The 21,665-nt window shown below is 36.9% G+C and overlaps 1 protein-coding gene across 16 annotated transcripts in view; it reads left to right on the top strand.

Annotated features, from left to right (window-relative positions):
* The window catches only part of RhoGAP19D (Rho GTPase activating protein at 19D), a 161,761-nt gene that overhangs the window by 59,895 nt on the left and 80,201 nt on the right, over nucleotides 1–21,665 (top strand). For 14 of the 16 annotated variants that reach the window (XR_010752211.1, XM_066391955.1, XM_066391960.1 and 11 more), the window contains exon 3: nucleotides 9,494–9,541. The exons of the other annotated variants lie outside the window; for them this stretch is intronic. Coding sequence is in view for 13 of the 14 variants with exons in the window: in XM_066391955.1 (XP_066248052.1) it covers nucleotides 9,494–9,541 (48 nt within the window). In the remaining variant the exon portion in view is untranslated. The remainder of the gene's footprint in view (nucleotides 1–9,493; nucleotides 9,542–21,665) is intronic. 16 annotated transcript variants of the gene reach the window in all.

Below are 21,665 nucleotides of genomic sequence, written 5' to 3'. Positions count from 1 at the left end.
AATGACAAAAACCACTTAGAGTGGTCACCAACTCAGAAAATAAAATTAAGCGAGGTTAAATAAGGTGCAGTAATCAAACACCGATTACTTACCGCAAATGAACCTTTTGGAATTATGATCCGTTTGGAATCCTCTTAACAAAAACTGTCACTTCTCAGCTATTGAGCAAACATGTTTCAGTTCTAATACTATTTATTTTCGACACAGCACGCACTGCACTGCCCGGTTTCACGTCCGCCTATGGTTTTTGTCTTTTCAATCGCCGAAATTTTTACATCGATTCAATTTGAGCTCCTTCCAAGTATGCTACTCGGTGATCGTGCGATTTTTAGCCGTTTTCAACCGAGTGCAATTCAAAAAAGATAATATCAAAATTTAGCAAAACGACATTCCATTAAGGACCGAAGAAATTTATTAAATTGATAAACATTTGCTTGAGTGATTAATGCATCTTTTCTTTTGATGGTAAATTGATTTATTACAACAATTTCTTAATCATAAGACGTGTTTGAATAAAACAAATCTTAGTTTTAGCGCTATCAAAACACCAATAGGAAAAATGATTTTAGAATGGTCAAATCTTCCTAACTTGATGAGGCAAAAGTCGAATGTAACAAATGAGGTATCAAAATAGAGGATGGAAAGCGCTTTAAAATAATGTATTACTGAATCGCCTTTACCATTTAAGATATTTGGAAGGGTGGACCTGGGGGAGGTAGAGGATTGAAAGAGACACAATGATTTCTATACAAAAATCGAAACCCCTCGATAAAAAAATCGACGTGTTCTCGCGATTTTTAAAAAATCTATTCCGTTTCGAGATAATAAGGGTGGAGAGTTTTCAAATTGTATATAGAATATACAGTAGTATAATATAGTAAATGTATATAGAATATTGGTTTCTTGTTGTTATGCTGGATCAATTATTGGCGAATTTCAACCATAATTTGCACTAGTGCAATTTTCGAGATAATTTCTCCCGTCCAGATTTTTTATAGCTTGTCATATTTTTTATAATTGTAACACAAACAGGTTCGTGACCGTAACCCACCCTCTCCTGGTCATGGACCTGGCCCACCAATTTGAGACACGCGATACAGAAAAGCTAGATAAAATCTGTTTTGAAATTCAGTCGGAAGTGCTATTTTGTTCAACTCGTGTCATATCTAATTGGTTACATAAATAGCTATTATTTTTATGTACTTATCCCTTTTAGTTTTCGGTAGGTACATGCTTTATGTAATTGTCAAGTCGATTAGAAGATAAACACAGGATACCACCACGACTCTGAATCCGCTTGGAGAACATTAAAAAAAATACCAGGTGGTTCGGATAAAGGACAAGATTTGAAATACTCTCAGCTGGCAATCAGGTGCTATATACTCCTGCTTATTATCGGACGTAGTCTTATTTTAGCAATACAGGTGATTTAATACGAAACATAATTAAAATCTAATGACTCATTAGCGTATTTTCTTCGCCTTGCTAACTTTATCCAACCACGAAACAAACAAATTATTGTCGCTTGCATTACTGAAGCAATGCTGGGCATGTACTGTACCTAGCCACCTGATTTCGAGGTTTCGTGACCGACCGAAGTGATTTATATTGCTTCCCCCATTTTCCGTAATATTATCCCAATACAGAATTGAACGGACAGGTGAAATGACTTTCAATGATTGCCGTTACGAAACCGAAAATGGCACCGATTTTTATTATTAAGCTTAGTTCTCTTTGATTAGACCGCCATCTTAATTACATCTACAGAGATAGTTTTGCGATAAAAACGATTTAAAAACTTTCACTTTTCGTCACTTAGAGCGTGATTGACGCGGGCACATTTCCATAATTCCCATGAAAAATCTCGACCATCCGCCTAGGTATTCCCATAAGGAGACTTGTCGGCAGACCAGTTTCGAAGCCGTTGGACTTATAGGGTTTACGCGCTAAGGCGGATCGATGTAATTATTTGTTACGGGGAATTGAGTCTGTTCATTGCTGCGACAAGTCTGTATGTTTGTCATTTAAAAATGTTGACTGCCCTGGTACTAATTCCAAACATATTTTCTAGTTTAGCGAGTATCAGTTTTACATCGAAGTTTTTGGTTGTTTCCTGCAGCTCTTTGATTTTTAGCCTCAATTAATTATATTCCTACATGTGTGGGATTTGGCAGACATTCGAAAATACCCCGTTTTGAATTGTATATGTATGCGTTACCACGGGTATCACAAAAAAGCTAAAATCTGCCAATTTTTGACATTTTAACATTCGATATTTTTAGCATAATTTCGGAATTTCTAGGACATGTTCGAATCCCTGGTGTGTCGGGGGTTTATGGTCTTGTCAGGCTCATGTTGAAGCGAAGTCTTGCAATAATGAATCTATCTGGATTTGACAAGACACCAACTAACCTGAACCAAGCCAAATAATGACTTTTGATCAGTGATGCTATTAACAACGATTTTTGGTATTTACTTAGATATCGCGTTTAGAGACGCTTGATTTCGATTGATTGATACCTGCTGCGTGTCTCTACACCAAGGTCGGTTCATTGTAGGCCATTCTACAGTAGATTTCACAAATTCCCTTGAAGTTTATATTTGTTGTCGTTTGAATTCAAGTACAAGTATTACATAAAACATAAGCTACAAATGCAGAAACGAGCAATGAGGATGACCGTCAGGCTTGTGCAATATGAACTTATTTCCCAAAAAGAAATTTTTGTTATTTTGGATTGGGCCTATAAAACTCTGACTCATGCCCATATAAATGGTGATGGTATGATACTTTTTGGTCGGTTTCGTCGTAAATCGGTACAATTATTTTATTAATCACGATAATCCAGTTTTGTGACCAAGTCATTAACTTGCAATTAAAGCGAATAGAAATCGAACTAGATTTGTTGTTGTCTAAAAACTGGACCATACTTAGTGGCAACTGCAAAAAAATGGGAAGACTAATTAGCGAAAAGGGAAAAGGTGTAGTACTGTTGCATGTCATTGGAGTGAAGAAAGTGCGGGCGACATGTTTAACTTAATTTAGAAAACACCATTAATTAGCTGCAAGAGCATTACACGCCTTGACTTGCTAATGCGTTGTTTTGCAGATTGAAGAAAAAAATCCGCAGTTTATTGAAGCAGTAATTCTTGGGGTATCGTAAAGGCAAGTTTAATGTATCGTATGTTGAATCGACTGCGATAATAATAATAATTCCGTCGAGGCAGTGCAACCGCATATTCGACATATCCGAATGACAAAAGTCCATAATTTATTGGTTGCTCGGTCTTGGCCACAATCTGTTAACGGTACGAACGGTAAATTATTCATGTAATTGCGTGTTTGGAAAGATATATGTTAATTATTAATAAATGCTGCTGTCAACCCCGGGTGACAAGCTTGAGGAAAACGATAAAATTCTATCTTAATACTGAATTTGTTGAATTCGCAATTGGCTCTCTAAAACTCCCACTTAGAATATTCGGTAGAAAGTGTTAACCTTTGGTGGCGTAGTTCAATTAGCCTTTCGAAATTTTTAAAAAATTTATAGAATCTTCAACATTATGCATTTTTTTGTCATTATAGGAAATATTTTAAAGTTAAAAATGTTGCATATTGCATTGTATTATATTGAATTGGGCTGGTAACAGTTCTCCATTGCGATTTGAGGTCTATTGCTACCCACTCAATGTAAAGCGCCCATTTTGCTTTACTTGAGTCGTCTCTCAGTACGTTCAGGTCCCTGGCGAACTTCAAGTAAGGCCTGCGAGGTCTTATTTAGGTCGTGTGGCCCAATAATTGCTCTTCCGAACACATCAAACTTTTCTCTGGCAATCGCTGGATATTGGCACAGAACGTGCTCTACGGTCTTTTCCTTACCGTCAAGACATGGCCGACATTCCGATTCCTCGGAGATGCTCATTCTGTATAAGTGGGCCAAGCTGGAATGTTGGAGCGGTGTGGTGATTAAACCGTAAATGAAAACTCTGATGATCTATTCTTATTTAGGGGGGACATCGTTGAAAATGTTACGTTAAAACACTAGTAATGTAGGTTCTGCTTACAAACGAATGAGTTGTAGCTTATAGAAGTTTGTAATTGACTACTTAAATAAAGTCATGTCGATCTTTTTTGAAGTAGTCAACATCAAGTTTCCTTAGTTGACAATTAATTCCCAATAAAACTTTTACTTGTATTTTAAAGGTACTTTCTCAACAGTGTTCCTATAGAAACACGGATTATCTAGGTTTCCATTTAAGGTTGATACATGGCGCCCGTGAAAACCGCTTTTTAACTGGTATTTTGCATGCTAAGAAAAATCTTACATGAAATTTAAGGTTTTTACAAAAAATGCCTTGATACTGCCTTTTTTCATGGTTTCAGATTTTTGAAAAATCATCATTCAAACACTCGCACGCTCGCATTTGCCCCTGTTTTAATCGAATGCGCATTCCTTACCGTTTTCAAGATTATGCGAGACATGATAAATTGGTATGGGGAGTCAACAAACCAAAGTTTGGCAAGCTTTGGTTTGTTGTGTTGTAATTTTCCAAACTTGACCTAAACGAATCAATGTACCGTGAGAAACCGGGTTTAGGATCTGAACGGATACCTGGATACCTTCGCTAGAATCGTTTTCTATGTCATAACCTGAAAGGAAAGTCGCCGTTTTCGAAATATTGAGGTGATCCGTGACTAGAGTAGACCTGGTTTTTGTCCACTTCAGTCAAATAAAGTTAAGCAACACAGCAACAGCATCAGGACAAACAACGGTTTTCGCTCAATTAAGCTTCAAATTATGCAAACCGTGCATTGTTGAAATGCATTCTTCGCATCTATTATACCGTACAATTCGACACTTCATAAATCCGAGATCCTCGAAGGCTCAACGATCAAAATGAATTAATAATAACAGGATGAATAATAACTTCTCGGGGTAGGAGAGTGAGCTGACATCTACACAAAGCCCCAGTCCATTTTCTCGAACAGAAATCACTCTATCCGCTATACGGGCGATAAAATCTATCTACATAGATACGGCACGACAAGTCGCTAAAACGAATGTACGGCTATTAATAAATGTCAAGAGCGCATACCTCGAGAATCATTTAATATGCAAAATAGAATTGAGTAAATGTGGAAAAGGCAAACTATTGAATAACCAAGATAAATTAGCTGTTAATAGAGCACAAATATGCCCATTTACGGGTTAAAGAATTAATACTTTACGGCCGGATAGTTGCGCAAAATTTTGCTGTTTGCATGTGAGGAAGGTTCGATTTAACGCGAGGTTTGACAGTGCTACTTGATGATAATAAAACTTGCATCGTCTATAAACGGGCGCATTCGGGGAACAGTAGCAGTGGTGTATTATAGCAATTGCGTTTCGCTTGCAGCGGTAAAATTTATTACACGAGAATGCTGGAAGTTTGAACTTTGAATTTTCAGAAGATCAAATTCATAACTCCTTGTCAAATCGAACTGTCCAGATAAAAAGCAATTAGCGAATGTAAGCTTCTGGTGCTGTAAACGTCGACCACTGCAAATTAACGTTGACATTTCCTGAATGCGCTCAACGTATTTTTTTTTATGTTTAGAAACCAGCACAAGATTATCCGACTTCTTTTCCTGCACTGAAATGAGAGTGTGAATTTACCGGTTCTTCGTACTTCCCCTAATTCCCATCTCCAAAATGACTTTATTCTTGTTTACTCCATTCTCTTTCAACCAGTTTGATTTGTTAGTATCTCCGAACGAAACTGTGACTTTTAGAAAAGCTAAATCCTCCAGATAACTCCTGAGCGGACGCCGTCTTCAATCTGGACTGCTTCTGAGCAGATTGACATCTTCAGAACCCGAAGGAACCACAACGTAACGAGAAACATAAAATCGACGTAATTAGCCGTTCAATACCTTAACGAACGTTGGCACATTTAGCATCGCATTGTCCGATGACTATCGGCAACCCCTTGCCGGGCCGGTACCTAACGGTACCTCTTACTGACCCGTATTTTTTCATATAATCTGATCGTTAGGTCCTTTATAAGTAGCACCATAGCTGCAACAGGAAAGCAGCCATATTTATTGCGCTCCAGCAACTTTTTTGCATCGGCCAGATCGTGCGGGGGAGATAAGGCAAATATGGGTTAATTACAAGGTGCGTGTGTATGCGGACGAAGGGAAATTGAATTAGAGAGTATTGGGGCGTTAAGAGATGGTATGATTGCGTGTCATGTTTGATTTTAAGGTTTTAATAAAGTGGTCGCGTGTTACAGTAAACCAGCCTGAGAGGAATTCTACCGCGTTTGAGAAGTAATGAGCGATAGAAAATAAGGTCAAGGGGAAAGTTAAATCTGTAGTTTGATATTGTTATAAAATACTGAAAATTGGAATTACTGTTAATGCTTGACTCTTCTCGGAATTAATTTAAAACAGTTTCGCGCTAATATCGGCTAGTTCAGGTTTGTTTGACGAACTTCCGCTGTCCAGAAATATTAGGTTAATTGCGCGAGCTTCACGTCAAATCAAACAGCTTGAAAATCAAATGAAGCCGTGAAGCTTTAATTTATTTTTGCTTAGAAAGGAGACTATTTTTATTTGAGTCTTTAATGGTTTCGCTTTTCTCTCAAAATGAATGCCCAACATCAAATGCAACATGACACCGCATGAGCAAAACACACATATTAAGTGACATGATTTCTAAATTTCCAAATAAAGCTTTGCACTTTATAACGTTTATTGCCTTAAAGGAGCTAAGATATTAATTAGCAGAAACATCAACAAAAGTAAACATTCCAATAAATCTGGATAAATTATGGATTTACTGCAACGTAACTAAACTGATGACCGCGGGCGTTAAGGCCGGAACGGGACACCGCTGCCTCGTCTCGTTCTCGATCCGTCTTAATATCTAATAATTTTATTACTACTGGCTAGCAGTTATTTTATAATAAATTGCAATATCAGGTTACACGGAATAAAATGAAATATTTATGAGAGAAAGTGAAACAATATGGATTTACGGCAGCAACAGCAGCAGTTTGATTAGCCGCAGACGTAGGTATACAAACGATCAGACACGATCATCAATTTGCATTATGCCGATAATGTTTTAGTCGAAAATCACAATTTCTTTCTAGGGGACATCGAATTTATATTTATTTTCACCCTGTATGTGAACGTTTTGAGACGTAGGAATCTGCTTTGCTACCCTTAAATTTTTTTAAGCTCAAGGGGTTTGTGACTAACGCATTGGCCTGCAGTTTTGGGGATTTCCCTTAGATCGAGTGACTAATATAATACGATTTTTCACCGGCAAATTAAAACGGATTCCGCAGCAAAAATTTCTTCGTTTTTAACATAGGCATTTTACATTGACCTTTATATTTAAATGGTTAATATTGGGGCTATTGCTGTTGACCTGGTTCGTACGTACATGCAAATGGAATGTCAATTCCAAGGATCTACCGTAAATAATAACAACAATTAGAACAATAACGAGGCTCCAGCATGTTCTAACGGCTTTATAATTATCTCCGCAGGGATCGCGGTCCAATTGATTGAGCCGAAAATCTGGCGTTCCGTCGTGAAAATACCAATCATTCTCATTACGTAATTTCCCTGAGTGAAAAATTGGAGTGAGAACAGTGGCGGGGAACGTGCAGTTGCAGACGAGTCGTCAATGAGCAAAATTGTGCCCAATAATTTGCGCAGTAAATCACGTTTCCTTATAAGTCGCAGACGTCTGTTGACACCGACAAGTCTCCGACTGTTTAGCATAAACAATTTCGATCTCCGTTGGTAGGCCGTATCCATCATCGGGTTCGATGGGACCGCTATGGGCTTTTGCAATATGGAAATGGCGACCTCGATGATGGATGGTGGTTTTGTCGCTGCCAGACACGCATCGCTTGAATTATTGACCGATAGGAAGGGTGCGTGCCACGAGAAACGAACATATTCTATTTTCATCATCTAAAATTAGTACAGAGCGGCAAAAAATATATATCCTAAATAGCCGATTTTATCTTCGAAAGTTTCAAAATTTCGGATTTTTAAGTACACATTAGAGTTTACGACTTTATTGTGTGGCGACATGAACATAGGCAGGATAATAAAATACTTCCAAAGCGGCTTACAACACGGGAGGTATTGTTCGAAATTTGAAAGTAGTGGTCATAAAAATTATGTAAATCAACTCGTTTCGGACATTTTATAACCTTGACTGAGGACAATTATTCAAATCCCGCATTAAAAATCACATTTTTTTCCAACTATTTTGGAACGTTGACCTACATTGTGATGTCTGATAGACGTCTAGTCGCGTTTGAGGTGCAAACGCATATTTTCAAATCCCACGTTAAAGTTGCGTTTTATTTTTGTGCCAAATTTTTAAACGTTGTTCATATAGTTAAAATTCTCAGAATTCTACGTTATTACATTAAAGAATTTCTCCCACAGTGGTGAGGCCAATTCTTGGAAACACGACACTAAAGACCAAAAAGGTCAAAATGGTGTATTTTGACCTCACCATTTTGTCGTCAATCTATGTTTTAGTCGAAGAAGTAAGGCAAGATTAAAATTGACTTGTTTAGTTCGAGAACCACGTTCGTCTGAGTTCTCGAGTCGAGAGTATAAAATATAAAAAACGAATAAAGCACCCGCTTAGATTTGATTGTAAAAAAATCTACACCACGTGACCGAAAATGCGTTTAGCACAGTTCTTCGAGGTTCCAGGTTTCGCCTATGGTTCGCCCTGCAAAACACAGTTTTCCGGTCTCGTAACGTAAATAGCTGTTACCATCTAGATTTTTTTTGTACTGCCGCTCAAAAAGTGTTTCCGCACTAATCCGATACATCTACAAAATAAAACTGATTATTAACGCAGCGAAACGAACGATGCTGATGACCGCATTTTAGCGTCCATCAACAAGAATATGTGTTTCCCAACATCATCACATCAACACCAGAAGAAAATTGTTTAGTTTACATGGTAGAGAATGTTTCTATTCCCATTCTTAACAACTACTAATCACTGAAATAAATTACATTGCCATTAGCGTCGACCTAACAGTATTCCAACCGTTTGAAGACCCAGCATATACCTACGAATGTAGTCGACATAATCTAGACTCGCGGATTGTTAATTAGCTACGAGCGAAAGAACTTGCAAGAAGACGAAACCCAGAACAAAGCACGACTCTGTATGTGATCTCGGCCAGTCACGATTGAACTACACTACAACAACAATAACAACGGTTCAATGAGTAAAGTAGGAAATTACTCGCTCATCTATTACGAAGGATAATCTATTTTTGATGCCCTAAAATTGTTTTGCTGTTTACCCACGGCCCCAATGAGGAGGCTCTGTGGGTAATTTTCAATTTGCCTTTAGAAAACGAGTTAGTAATTTGTATTCTGGCCGGGTAAACTTGGGTATCCGGCAATAGTTAAGCAGGAGACAAGTATAACGGACACGTTGCTTTTATTTTGCAGGAAATACTCCAGAGAGCGCAGGAAACACAAGCGGATCGCAGATTTCCGGTGAGTATCATTTTCCTATAAATGGCATTCATTAATTATTGAATATTAGAATTCGGAAATGTTGCACGACAGGTTAGAGATGGCTCAATTTCCAACATGATGAAATTGTGTTCATGAGTTTTAAGCAGCCGGAAATTAGGTTCATCTTGCTAGGGTTTCCTCCGTAAATTCAGACAGATTTTTGTGCTAGATGTGATTTAACCAAATTTTGTTTTGATACATATAGTTTTAAGTGAACGGAACCTCTTTTTTCGGAAGTTGAGAATCTGAAAACCAATACTGATGATATCCTCTTCTAACTCTCCCTTCAAAGTCTGGAATTTAAAGACACCGGAGTTAATAAGTTTATTAAACAACACTTCAAAGAGCGAGTTGTCGATATGATATAGATAAAATTTATAAGAAAGCTCTATACAGCTTTTTTATTAAACAAATTTTTTTTCAATTTTTCAAGTCTTAAAATAAAGAGGGGGAGGGGGGGGGGGGGTACATTTTCGTAGGAAGTACCTGCAGTTTATCTGGTAGATAATTTTCATGGAAACCCCGAAACTAAGCTACAGTCTGCCTTTATTTCACGATTCCATGGATATCGGTCCTTAGTATCAGTTTTATCTCTTTTTGACGCGTATTAGAGTTTTTTGGCATCCTCATATTGAAGAAATTGCAGTGATAAGTACCAAGTGAGTGCTCGTACCCTCTATTTTTAAGCACAAAATGAGCAATTTTAGGTAGATAATCTAAAGGCCATTGACATGTCTTTTTGTCACAATTATATGGAAATTGAACTCAAACGTTTATTGTAAAATTTAGTATTTATTTGCAAGTGAGTAGCAGTTCTATTTGTTTATGCAATGAGTGTAAATATTAATAAACATTAGAATGTTTCTTGGTCAAGCTTACGCAGAACTCGTACGCCAGATACGTTTTAATATTCACCAGGTGAAAAAAAATCAACGTTTGGTGACACGTTTGTCTGCGGTCTTTTGTAAGACTTCCAAATCGGTTTTAATTCGATTTGAGCCGATTTCGTCCTCCACAGGTCGTCGGACACGTTACACTTAAGTCCAGTTTAGAATCTTGATCGATTCCCCAGTGAGGTTTTTGTTTTCGTTTTGTAACGGTAAACTGGGATTGAGTTTGGTCTGAAGTCGGTTTTGGTTTAATTCTTCTACTGGAGAAAATCAAATAATTTGAAGACAACATTTCAAAATTCGGCATATTTGGGATTTAACCCGATTTACATATCCGAGATAACACCGTATTATTAAGTATAACTAATGATGTTTTGTTGCTTGAGGAGAACAATAATCAGTCATGTCGTGACTAATTTTATTTAATGAGAACATGTACCTGATTTGAATAATTTACGAAAATATAACGTAATATTCGGATAATTTTATCTTTGGCAAACACCACACGGTAACAAATTCAAGAAGTTAGAAGTTGAAACTTAGATGAAGCAACACAATCCCGTTCTTTATACGAGTCACGTACGCAAATTAACAATATGCCGAAAAATGATTTATTGAACAGTCGATTCTGGTTTTATGTCCTTAAAAAATAGGCACACATAAAAGTCAGTGGGTCAGGTCAGTCCGAATGGTGATTTTTATTATAACGAATAATAATAGTGTTGTGCGGTTATTACGGCGCATTACCTAACCCTAAGCTAATCAAAATATTTTCATGGTACGATCTGGAAAGCGTCTAGTCGTATGCGTCATCCTAAACTTTCCAAGTTTCCTATTAGTGTACGATAAACGACACGTTAATGCCATATTATTTTATCATTGTTTTATTAGTTTTGGCAGCTTCGCATATTGACAAAATTCGGTCCAAAAATACTCTCAATGCATTCAGTAATAATTCAATTTGAGCGCATACATCTCAGAACGCATTACCCAAATTTTCCATACAACAGCTTCACAATCATTGTGACCAAAGTAGGCGCAATAGCAATTTTAATAATTATTACAATATAATTTTATGCTTGGATTAACTTACAAAATTGATAATAATAATTGTTCATTATTCACGCACCAGGGTCCTTGAATACGCAAATAGTTTCAAACTATTAAACTTTGGCGGCTTTATTTTCAGTAGTTATCTATTTGCGTAAGCCGTGTCGTAGGACAGCAATAGTGGCCCAAAATGTGCAAACACCTTTTGTAATTAAGTTGCACAAATAAGCTTTTTGTATTTTCGCGGAGCACAGCAAAAACAATCTTTCAGATTTATGATTCCGATGATTGGGGAAATTAGAGATTCTTTCCTTTGAAGCTCTTTATTTTATACGAATGCGATGCGGTAATTTATCAACTTTTTAGAAACCCCTGTAGGGAGGAAAGTGAAAGAGGAGTGATGCATTAATGCTGAGTGACACATCAAAGAACAAAATTTTCAATGTGCGGGCAAACTTATCTGCCAGATTTGCATCAAGGAAATATTTGTCCTCTCGGTAAACATTAATGATTTGTATTTTTGAGTTGTGGCCGTGGTCATTTAAAGATAACAAACAATTATTGTTGTTCCGAGATGTTCGCATTAGACATTTATGCCCTGTATATGATGATTTGAATATTCTCCAGGACGAACTTGGTGTCAATCTGTAGGTGTGAGAGTTAATATAGTAATATTCTGGAAATTTAACCCAAGAGACAATTTCCCTGGAAATTGAGAAATTCACCAATGCTGGACTGTGATTTCATCCTTTCTACAGAAATTATCTTGTAGATATAGTTATCTAGAGATTAATGTAGGTACTGACTCGAAGAGGAAATCCAAATGAACCTCAGCTCTTGAATTTCGGCAATAAACGTATATACTACATCTAAGCCATAAAAAAAAACCATACTCTTTCCTGTGGTTCTCGGTTATAGCTAGGCGGTGATATATCTCTGTATAGTTATATCATGTTTATGGTTATTTCATCAATAGTTATGTAACTTATTTGGAATTAATTGTCTTCTTCCTATATTTGGTAATATGGTTAAAGTGAATGTATTTGGCAAGATCGTCAAAGGATAGTCGATGTTAATCGGGTCAGGCTAAGATGCTATATAGCGTGCCGCCCTAGATAAGAGCGTTAATGTATGGTAAGAAATACAATGTTTGAGAAAAACATTTCAAAAAAAGGTTTAGACCCCGAAGAACGTCAATATAAAAATGTCAACAGTTATCGTCTAACTCTACAAATAACGTAAGAAAACAATAGATACATTTTGGCTATTTAACACGTTTACTGCCGATGACCCAATAGTTGAGTCAAGGAGACCCTTAAGAGAAACCGATGACTTAACTGTTGAGTCAATTGTTGCGACCCATGCAATAGCCATTATTTGTTCGACTTTCGTGTAAGGATGAGCATCTTTTGTCGGGCTTTTAGTAAGGTATAAACTCGTATTTCCCTTTGTCGATTTTAGATTTGTCCATAATCGCATAACGCACGGCGGACGTTCGTGCTAGAGACATTTCAAGTCCAAAACAGATTGACGGACGAGGGGAAAACGGGTTCACTTAATCGAAATTGAGCTAAAAATGTTTAAACAATCGATATAAATTTATCCAATACCCAAACGAAAGCTGTAATATAACACTTATTATAACAATTGTAAAAGAGTCCAAATTGAATTTCTTTACAGTTTTTCAACAGGTTATTTTTGCCAATTTACGGAAGCCACCTACGCGTTGGATAATCTGGGCAGTTGCATGAGTATATGTATAAAGCACAATTAGCGGAAGTAAACAAAAGTGCCTAAATATTTTGTCTCAATTAAAGTGCTTTGGATTGCTTTAATGCGTTCCTCTTATCCTCTCTATTCCACCTAATGTATTGCCGTATTTTAGTGAGATGCATTTTCAAACCTAAAAATAGTCAATCAAAAGACTTGTTTGTAACGGCGAGGGCTATTATCACAACCAAAAAATGTTCAACAATCTACACATTACGAGCATACCTTTCATACTATGGTAAATATATATATATTATATATATATATATATATATATATATATATATATATATATATATATATATATGTTTTATTTAATTATAAGTTCATACATACACATAGGAATTTTCAAAGATTTTCTTTAAAATAGTCTCTGTGAATTTTGAAAATTATCCTTAGGAAGACCGGGGTATCATAGATATCTTGATTGTGTCGTATTATTCATATGATTGACCACTAAGTACAAGAATTCTGCATGATCTTTTTCGTTGTTGTTGAGGTTGTTACAATAAACGGCTGTTGGCCATCCAGTAGTTTTGCAATGCTCTAATTTCTAGAAAGCTCTAATTGGAGGCGATGAACCCAAAAGTGGCAACTAAGGAAAATTGACCAGTTAGCAATACCAATTAGGTATGAAGAAATGAGACTGAAAAGTCCGTTCTTCGGTTCATTGTGACAGCATGATTTGCTTTGCTGATAATTTAATTTAATCATCAACTCTAGGTTCTTTTCCAAAGTTCGATGAATTCGTTTGACCTATTCATCTTAAAATTTCAAGCTTTTGGCGTTTCTCCTCATCATTTTTTATAAATACCTCTCAGTTTTATTTGAAGAAAATGTGGTGGATAAATGGTGAATTTGATATAATTTGTTTGAAAAATTATTCAAACTTGTATTATGTTTTGCAATGTCTTGTCCTATTTGATGGATTAGGTTAGGCCCTACTGGGTTGTTCCAGAAAAATAAAGAAAAACCGGTATTCTTTCGACAGTCCATATTTGTTCTAGAAATTTGAGATTTTAAAGTACAAGGTTCGCAACCACGTCTTGCTCATCTTTCACGTCGATCTTTAATTTTATCTCAGCTTCAATTGTAATGGTATCTTGACCGTTACACTCTTCTGGTTTACAAAAGTCACAAGTTACAAAATTGCAGTTGTAAGTCACAACACCAATCATTACTGAAATCGCAATAACTATGATCCACCTAGCGTAAATTGATATTTATGGCCATAATTACAGGCGAAAGCCCATCAATTACGATTCCTCGCTACTATCCCGAGTAGACACCGACATTTGCCCAACAATTGACGCGAAAATGAGATGGACGATGAAGAATTACTTCCAATGCGGTGATTTACTGGAAAATTTATTCTCGCATCTGTCAGGTACCACCACACACAGGCAGTGATTTCTAATCGATAAATTACGACCTACGTGGGCCTTAAGTAGCCACCCGGTCACCATTACTGCCATTATCTACGCATCCATCTTGGAAGATTCATTTCGCTATTACGATTGTCATAACAGCGTAATCTTGGGGCGATAAGGGTATCTTCACCAGCGCTAAATAGATCTGATTAGAGCGTGATCACGTGATCGAATCAGAAAGAAAATTTTGAAGGTGCGTTAAGCCCACTGGGCTTAAGCCAATTATCCGTTAAGAAAGGACAAAAACTTGGGTACCGACTTGTGTGGTCCGTTATTGGGCACGTCCTTATTTAGTACCGAATCGGCAATACATCCATAATCTCATAATTGTTGTATGTATTTTTTAAACGGATGCGCGTGCAGACAATTAAATTGTTTTTTCGGCATTCTAACTCGTCGGATTTCGACCTTAAAACGGCCAGCACATATTGCGTGGGTCCCAAAAATAATTACGTCTTCATGCAAAAGTAATTTTCTCACAGCCAGTGCGTAGGAATCGCTTTGTTTATAAAACGATCACCGTATATGAACCAACCCGTCGATCGAATCGGTTTTTTTCAACAACCTCGCTCTAATCGAAAGTTAATAAGAATTGTGCAGGCTGCATTACAATGGCTTATGGAGATAATTTGTTATTATTAAATTTATCATGAGTCGGGGTAATGTAATTTTTCTTAACGAGCCTTTAGCTGTATGAATTCCCATGAGTGTGCAAGGTTTTTGAAAAATTTGCTATCATGTTTCAGGGTGTGGCTGTAAGTAAAGAGACACGAGAGATAATTTTTATGACGACGGCCACGAACGAATCGAAAATTGCTTTGAAGATAACTGTTACTTTCCACTTGTTGCGAGTTTCAGAGTGATATTATCTATTTAGTAAGTAGCTTCGGATAAATTCGTGCTTCCACTTAGGTAAATGCGCTAAAACTTTCCTCACCGGAAAAGTTACACCGATGCACATTTCGAATTTTGAACCAAATATATAGGGGTTTCAAAATTGTTCCGCATTTTTCGAAGATTCAACACATATTAACGGCTTTTATTTCTCCTTACCTTATGTTAAACTGAAAATGTTTAAAATGAGTTTATTCCCGGTTGGGTTATAGACGCAGGTATTGATAATGTTGTGGAATTCAAATATTATGAAAACCCCTTTTAATTTATCTTGTACATGAAACCATCAAATACGTGCCGCGATATCGTCCAGAACCCTTAAATGGCGTTACAATGAAAGTTCTAATATATGCACGTATCCAGTTATAATCTATGAAATTAATAATGAAAAACGCAACAGCTGCTCCAAAAACAAAAATTCGCCGAGCATGTCTCTAGATATCGACCAAAGCCACGAATGGCTTTACAACTATAATTTTGAATTTACCAAACCAAATATGGAGAATTGAAATTTAACTATAATTACGGATGGCATTTTCATTTACCCTGCCTACGGGATAAATAAAAATGCCATGTAAAATTGCCATAAAAACCTTTTTTTACGACCAATACTGTAATAATATTTTGTAATATAAATGTTTAAGAAAGCCTTTAAAGTACGAGCAGCGTATTGCAAAACACAGCGCAGCGGAGTGTTTTGTAAGGCGCCAGGACTTTGAAGGCTCCTATACACAAATATAATTTTTTTTTTAAATTAAAATAGCGTGAAAAAACGTGTTGAGACATGCCTAAATTCAGAGTTCTAATATCGTTTGCCTGGTGACCATACATGCATCTTAAATACCGTTTATGTATGTGTTATGTGTATGTAGGGTGTATGTATATGCCTCGATTATGATGCATGGTCTACACCAGAGTTGACCTGGTGTAGATCCTGGCTAGGCGTTCGGACTTCTTATATTTTTTGGAAGAGACAAAAATTAGTTGATGCTGGCTCCGGCTTTGCGACCCAATCGTGGCTGGGGTGTTCCCGCAGATCTGACCTCACCCCGGCATCACAATCGTTTAATCTTCTGCAATTGCTCGTAGTGAGGTACATATGCGACCCTCGCATCGCGCAAAATCAATCTTGAGATTACTCTGAACAGTCGCGTTCCAAAGCATTGACCTGGGGATGCTCCTCCCTCCTCCCTCGGTGGTGATAGTAGACCTTTTTGAACGCTAGATGAAATTTGCTTTGCGTTTCGTGACGGACATCAGAGCCATTATTCTTATTCGTATTCAGAGGGAATTTCGACAATTTCAATGTCAAAAGCTATGCGCATAAAAACTCGTTGCTAAGTTAATTACGTTGGTCGAGTCGAACGGGTGGACGGGTGGCGACTGCAAATCGTCACATTAATCCATCGGGGCTGTCAGAACGGACCGAAAATTTGCGTCATATATCGTCCCGGTGCTCGTTACGGCCCAGCAAAAAAGTCCGTTCCGACGGCCGCCTTCCTAAAATGGTCGTTTGGATATGAGGTGTTTATTGCTGCCGGAATTTATTGGCGGATCAGCCGTCGTTAAAATTAATTTCCTCGACCGTTTAATCTGGTTTACGATTTGCCGTTTCCGGACTTTTAACTCGAAATGGTCAATTTACGAAGTAGACATTTAAATGCATACGGGACATTCAAATTAGAAATTATCCAAATCTTGAAAATTTTCAATAAGCACGGATGATTTTCTCGCATTTTATTTGGATTTTATTTATTCGTATTAAATTTGGAGTGTAACGGTGGTATTGACAGACCCAGGGTAGTGACCGAAAAAATTCAACAGTTTTTGCGCTGTATGATTGCTAATATACACTTGATGACTTGCATTGTGCAAGGAGTCCGTTTCTCAAGCCCAACCATGGGCATCTCGGTAACCATAGAAAATACGAAGTCGGTTGAATTGGGGTCAAAATTGGGCAACTGGGAGTTCAAGAATGTATTGTTTCAAAGTTAAAAAAAAATCCAACTAATAGTCAGGTTTTGGTTCACCCTGTAAGGAGGTTTTGCAGGATAATTGAATCCAAATTATTTGTGGATATAAAACATGCTCTCATCCGCTATCTTTACCATTCTTCCTCTAATGAACTGCGCCATAACATTATATTAACTTGCAGATTGTAAACATGAATTTGTTTTTCTAAATGTTTGTATCATTACCTCTGACTTCCGAGAGGGAAGTTTTACCATTGGACTCGAACTTTTATTGGTGGTCAAAACTCTCACTTTAAACACCCTTGTCAATGTGTGGCAAGAAGCACCAAAATGAAAGACCAACATGATCGATAATGATCTTACTTAACCGAAAATCTGTCGGCTTGAATATGGGCGAAATGAGGCTCAATCTGATAAAGCCGCACCAGATTGCGAGTTTTAATTAGCCCAATTTGCGAGACCCCCGTGACGAGAGCACTGACTAGAGGTGTCTATTGTTCTGTCCGTCGTTTAACTCGGGAATGTCGAAAAAGCAATTAAAATAATTTATTGTTTATCATGTTGCAATGCAAGGGACTTTCACAGGAAAGGCAAGGTTGCCGGGATGTCGCGCTTGTCTTGCGCATTGCACGTCGCCTCCACTCGGCAAGCATTGGCTTCTCTTTGTCGCCCCTTTCGGGGACTTTCCGGTAGATATCGCTACTGTGCCGACAGAAAAAATAACACTGTCACGGAGTGGGCAACACGTTCACACGTTCTTGTGTCTTGGGCAGTGACGATTGTGTCTCGATTGACATTCTCTAGTCGATTAACGGTAGACAACGACAAATTCTATCTGATAAAGTTTAACCGCGAAACACATAGTTTAGCAATCCTAACAATATTTTCATTTCTTCCTTTAGTTCTGCCTCTACAATTTCTATTTCTTTTGACACCGGCTGTCTAATAATCCTATTATGCACTCTCGTTCCTTCTGTCTTAAGGACGTTATACCTGGAAACGGTTCGTGCAACTAGGGCCCCTGAGGGGTGTGGATAGGAAGGTGTGCCATGTTTGTGGCCCCTCTGAGGTCTGAAGAAGAACTGCATGTTTTTCCTCAAATATCGGACGGAACGTATCTTCCTGTCCTGCCACTAAGCGCTATTCTATACTGATGACGTGATCCTGATATCAGCCCTAAGAGTTAAACCGAGATTGTGAACCTATTGATTTTAATTTGGCAAAATTGGAATACTCCGGTGGTGTAAAAAATTATGAAGATATAGACGAAACTAGGAAAAAGAACAAGAGTGAAAAGATGGTGAAGAAATTTCAACATGCTTTGAACATCATGATACTATTCACTTACCTTATACTATAATTTGCAACAATTGGCACATTCAAGTTTTAAAACAGTGGGTGTTAAGAGAGGTGATATGCTTGAACCGAGCAGGGCATATTACGAAAGCCACTTCTAGATACTTCCTTGAAGAAAAGACAAGATAATAACTTTGTCCAGGAACTGATATTGGTAGAGCAGAAAGTAAATCATGATTAATATATTGACGAGTAATTATCAATACATTTTACTTCTAGAGCAACTATTCACTTGATCTTGATCTACATTCAGCCATCCAGATATCGAAAAAAGACCTCGGAAGAGACAGTTCAGCAAAAGGACACACGAACCCGTTATGGGCTGGATGGGGTCATAAGACTTGTGATTTATTCAACATTTCTTTTCGCTGTTTAATGATTTTCATTGAGTTGAAATTTTAATTATAAGAGATTAAGTTCTTGTAAGTAAGTATGTTAATTTTATTAGACTAACCAATGTCCAATTACTCATGCCTAGGCATATTTCAAATTCGTACTTGCATACTTAACTTGTTTTAATGTTTAGTGGTTGAAATTTTTATTTTAATACAATTTCTGTTTCCAACGAGATATCCATGGAAATATCTTCATTTTTTCAGAATGTTATTTATACATTGCGGGAAATAGAAACTTTCCTATTCCAATTTTAAGTTGTTTGTTGAAGTTTGTTGATTGTTTTGCAGTTTTTATTTGGTTCAGTTTAACTGTTTATTCAATCCGGTTCGTACATTTGGTACAATTTTATCATGAGATTAGTTCAAATATTTAATTATGTAGTTAACCGTCTACTGAATTAATGTGAATTTCTCCGTAGAATATTGACTTCTAAAGCTTTAGCATGGCGAGGCTCTAATTTATCAGTGTATAATAAAAAATATCTTGAAATGTACTAACATTGATAAATTCATTTTTTTTTAAGAAAATTGAAAATAGGTAGGTATCATTCCTAACATTTGCATTATTAAACTGTAATTATAACAATTTGTGTAATAGGTAATGGTTATTATTAATAGTGAATTAATAGTAATAGTGATATGTATTTTAGAGTATTTTATTGAAGGCTCCTAGATCTCAAGTAAATTAGTTCATACTAATTAAATTTTGTAGCGTTTTCTATTTACATATTTAGTGCAGAACTAGTGTGTTATATTGCCATATTATTGCTATTGACTTTCAGTAGATAGAAGTATGTTACATTTCCATTTCTTTTCCTGATAGAAAATAGTGTTAGATCTATACAGGGAGTTCGTTTTACGAACCCCCCTCTATTAGGATCTCAGCTGTTGAGAATACGAGATCAGTTAAATTGGGGGAAAATTACGCAAGTTAAAACTTAATAAGAATATGCTTTCAAATCGGCAATTTTGCTAATACTTTTCTCAATATCCGTGAAGAACCGAAATTTTTGTTTTTCATCTAGATATCCGATTATAAGTAAAATCCGACTTCGCAGCGAAAAACGATAAGAATCAGTTTTCCACGAATATAACGAAAAGTATTGGCAATATTGCCAAGATGAAAACTTATTCTTATTAAGCGTAATGTAACCAACCTTGTATATCTTAAGATAAGTGAGATCCCAATGGTAGGCGGCTTCGTAAAACGGACACCTTCTAAATTGCTAAGCTGCTTTGGATATTTTCCCATCATTTGTACTTGATGTGAATAAATCTCTATTAGGTACGACATATTTTATCACTGTATAGTGAAGTACTCTTAACTTTTATGTTTCTGTTCGTTTGGTAAAAGTAGACAGTATAATATATCTAAACTGGGTACTACGTACTTAAGGATGAAATTCACTCCGCAGTGGTATGGCAAGTCAGAGTTAAAGGTGCCATTTAGTTGTATGTGTTTTATACGTATCTATATTAGGTCAAGACACTTTATCAATACTTAATTGAACATTTTTTTACTTAAGCACCGTGAAAAGTTTTTTAATATATTTGCGTTAGTCCTAAACAGCTGGAATTTCCCTTCTTTTTTCCTAATATGCTGTTGGAGTTGAGTATATGAGTGGTATATTCATCAACATATTTATTTATTTGCTTAAACTACGTAAATCATTTTCAAATGTATTTATATGCAATTTCAGCAGCATACAGCTAAAAGTCAAAATAAAAGAGCAGAGTATATGACGAAGCGTGCGCCACTTTTGCCTATGTGAAAAGTTCTACTGCGACTGTAACAGACACATAACCTGATATGATCTTGCCATTTTGAATCGGAATTTTTTTTTCACGTATTTACCCGCTCGTCCTGTCCGTCTTAGGTATCTGATACTTTCCTTTAATAGATCAAAGTTCTGGTAACTTTACCAAGAAGACGTTTTCCAATGAAATGGCCAATGCCCTGCTTCGAGTTCATTTCCAAGGAAATTATCTCATTGGTAAGGTTACCAGGAGTTTGATATATTGGCCCTTAGTGCATTGTTCCAGTCCCGCCAAACTTCGCTTTTTGTAGCAAAAAATGCGCCAGACGTGGCATGTTCTTTTAAACTGTCCCAGGCGTGCTATTATGGACGGAAGCTCATTACAGCTCCATACCGAGACTTGCTATAAACGGGAACTTTAAACAAATATCTGTGTCTACTTATGGTTACCCTGTATAGACAGAGACGTGGAACGGCACAAGTCGCGTTCACCTCGACCAGACGGCTTGGCGACATCGCCACGGGCCTGCATACAAATAAGCCTCCGATTATTTTTATTTTATTTATGTAATAAAGCTTCCAAACCGA

This window comes from Euwallacea similis, chromosome 7 (genome assembly GCF_039881205.1).
Source record: "Euwallacea similis isolate ESF13 chromosome 7, ESF131.1, whole genome shotgun sequence".
Classification (NCBI taxonomy): Eukaryota; Metazoa; Arthropoda; class Insecta; order Coleoptera; family Curculionidae; genus Euwallacea; species Euwallacea similis.
The sequence above is the reverse complement of the archived record's forward strand: the minus strand, read 5'-3'. Positions and strand labels throughout refer to the sequence as shown.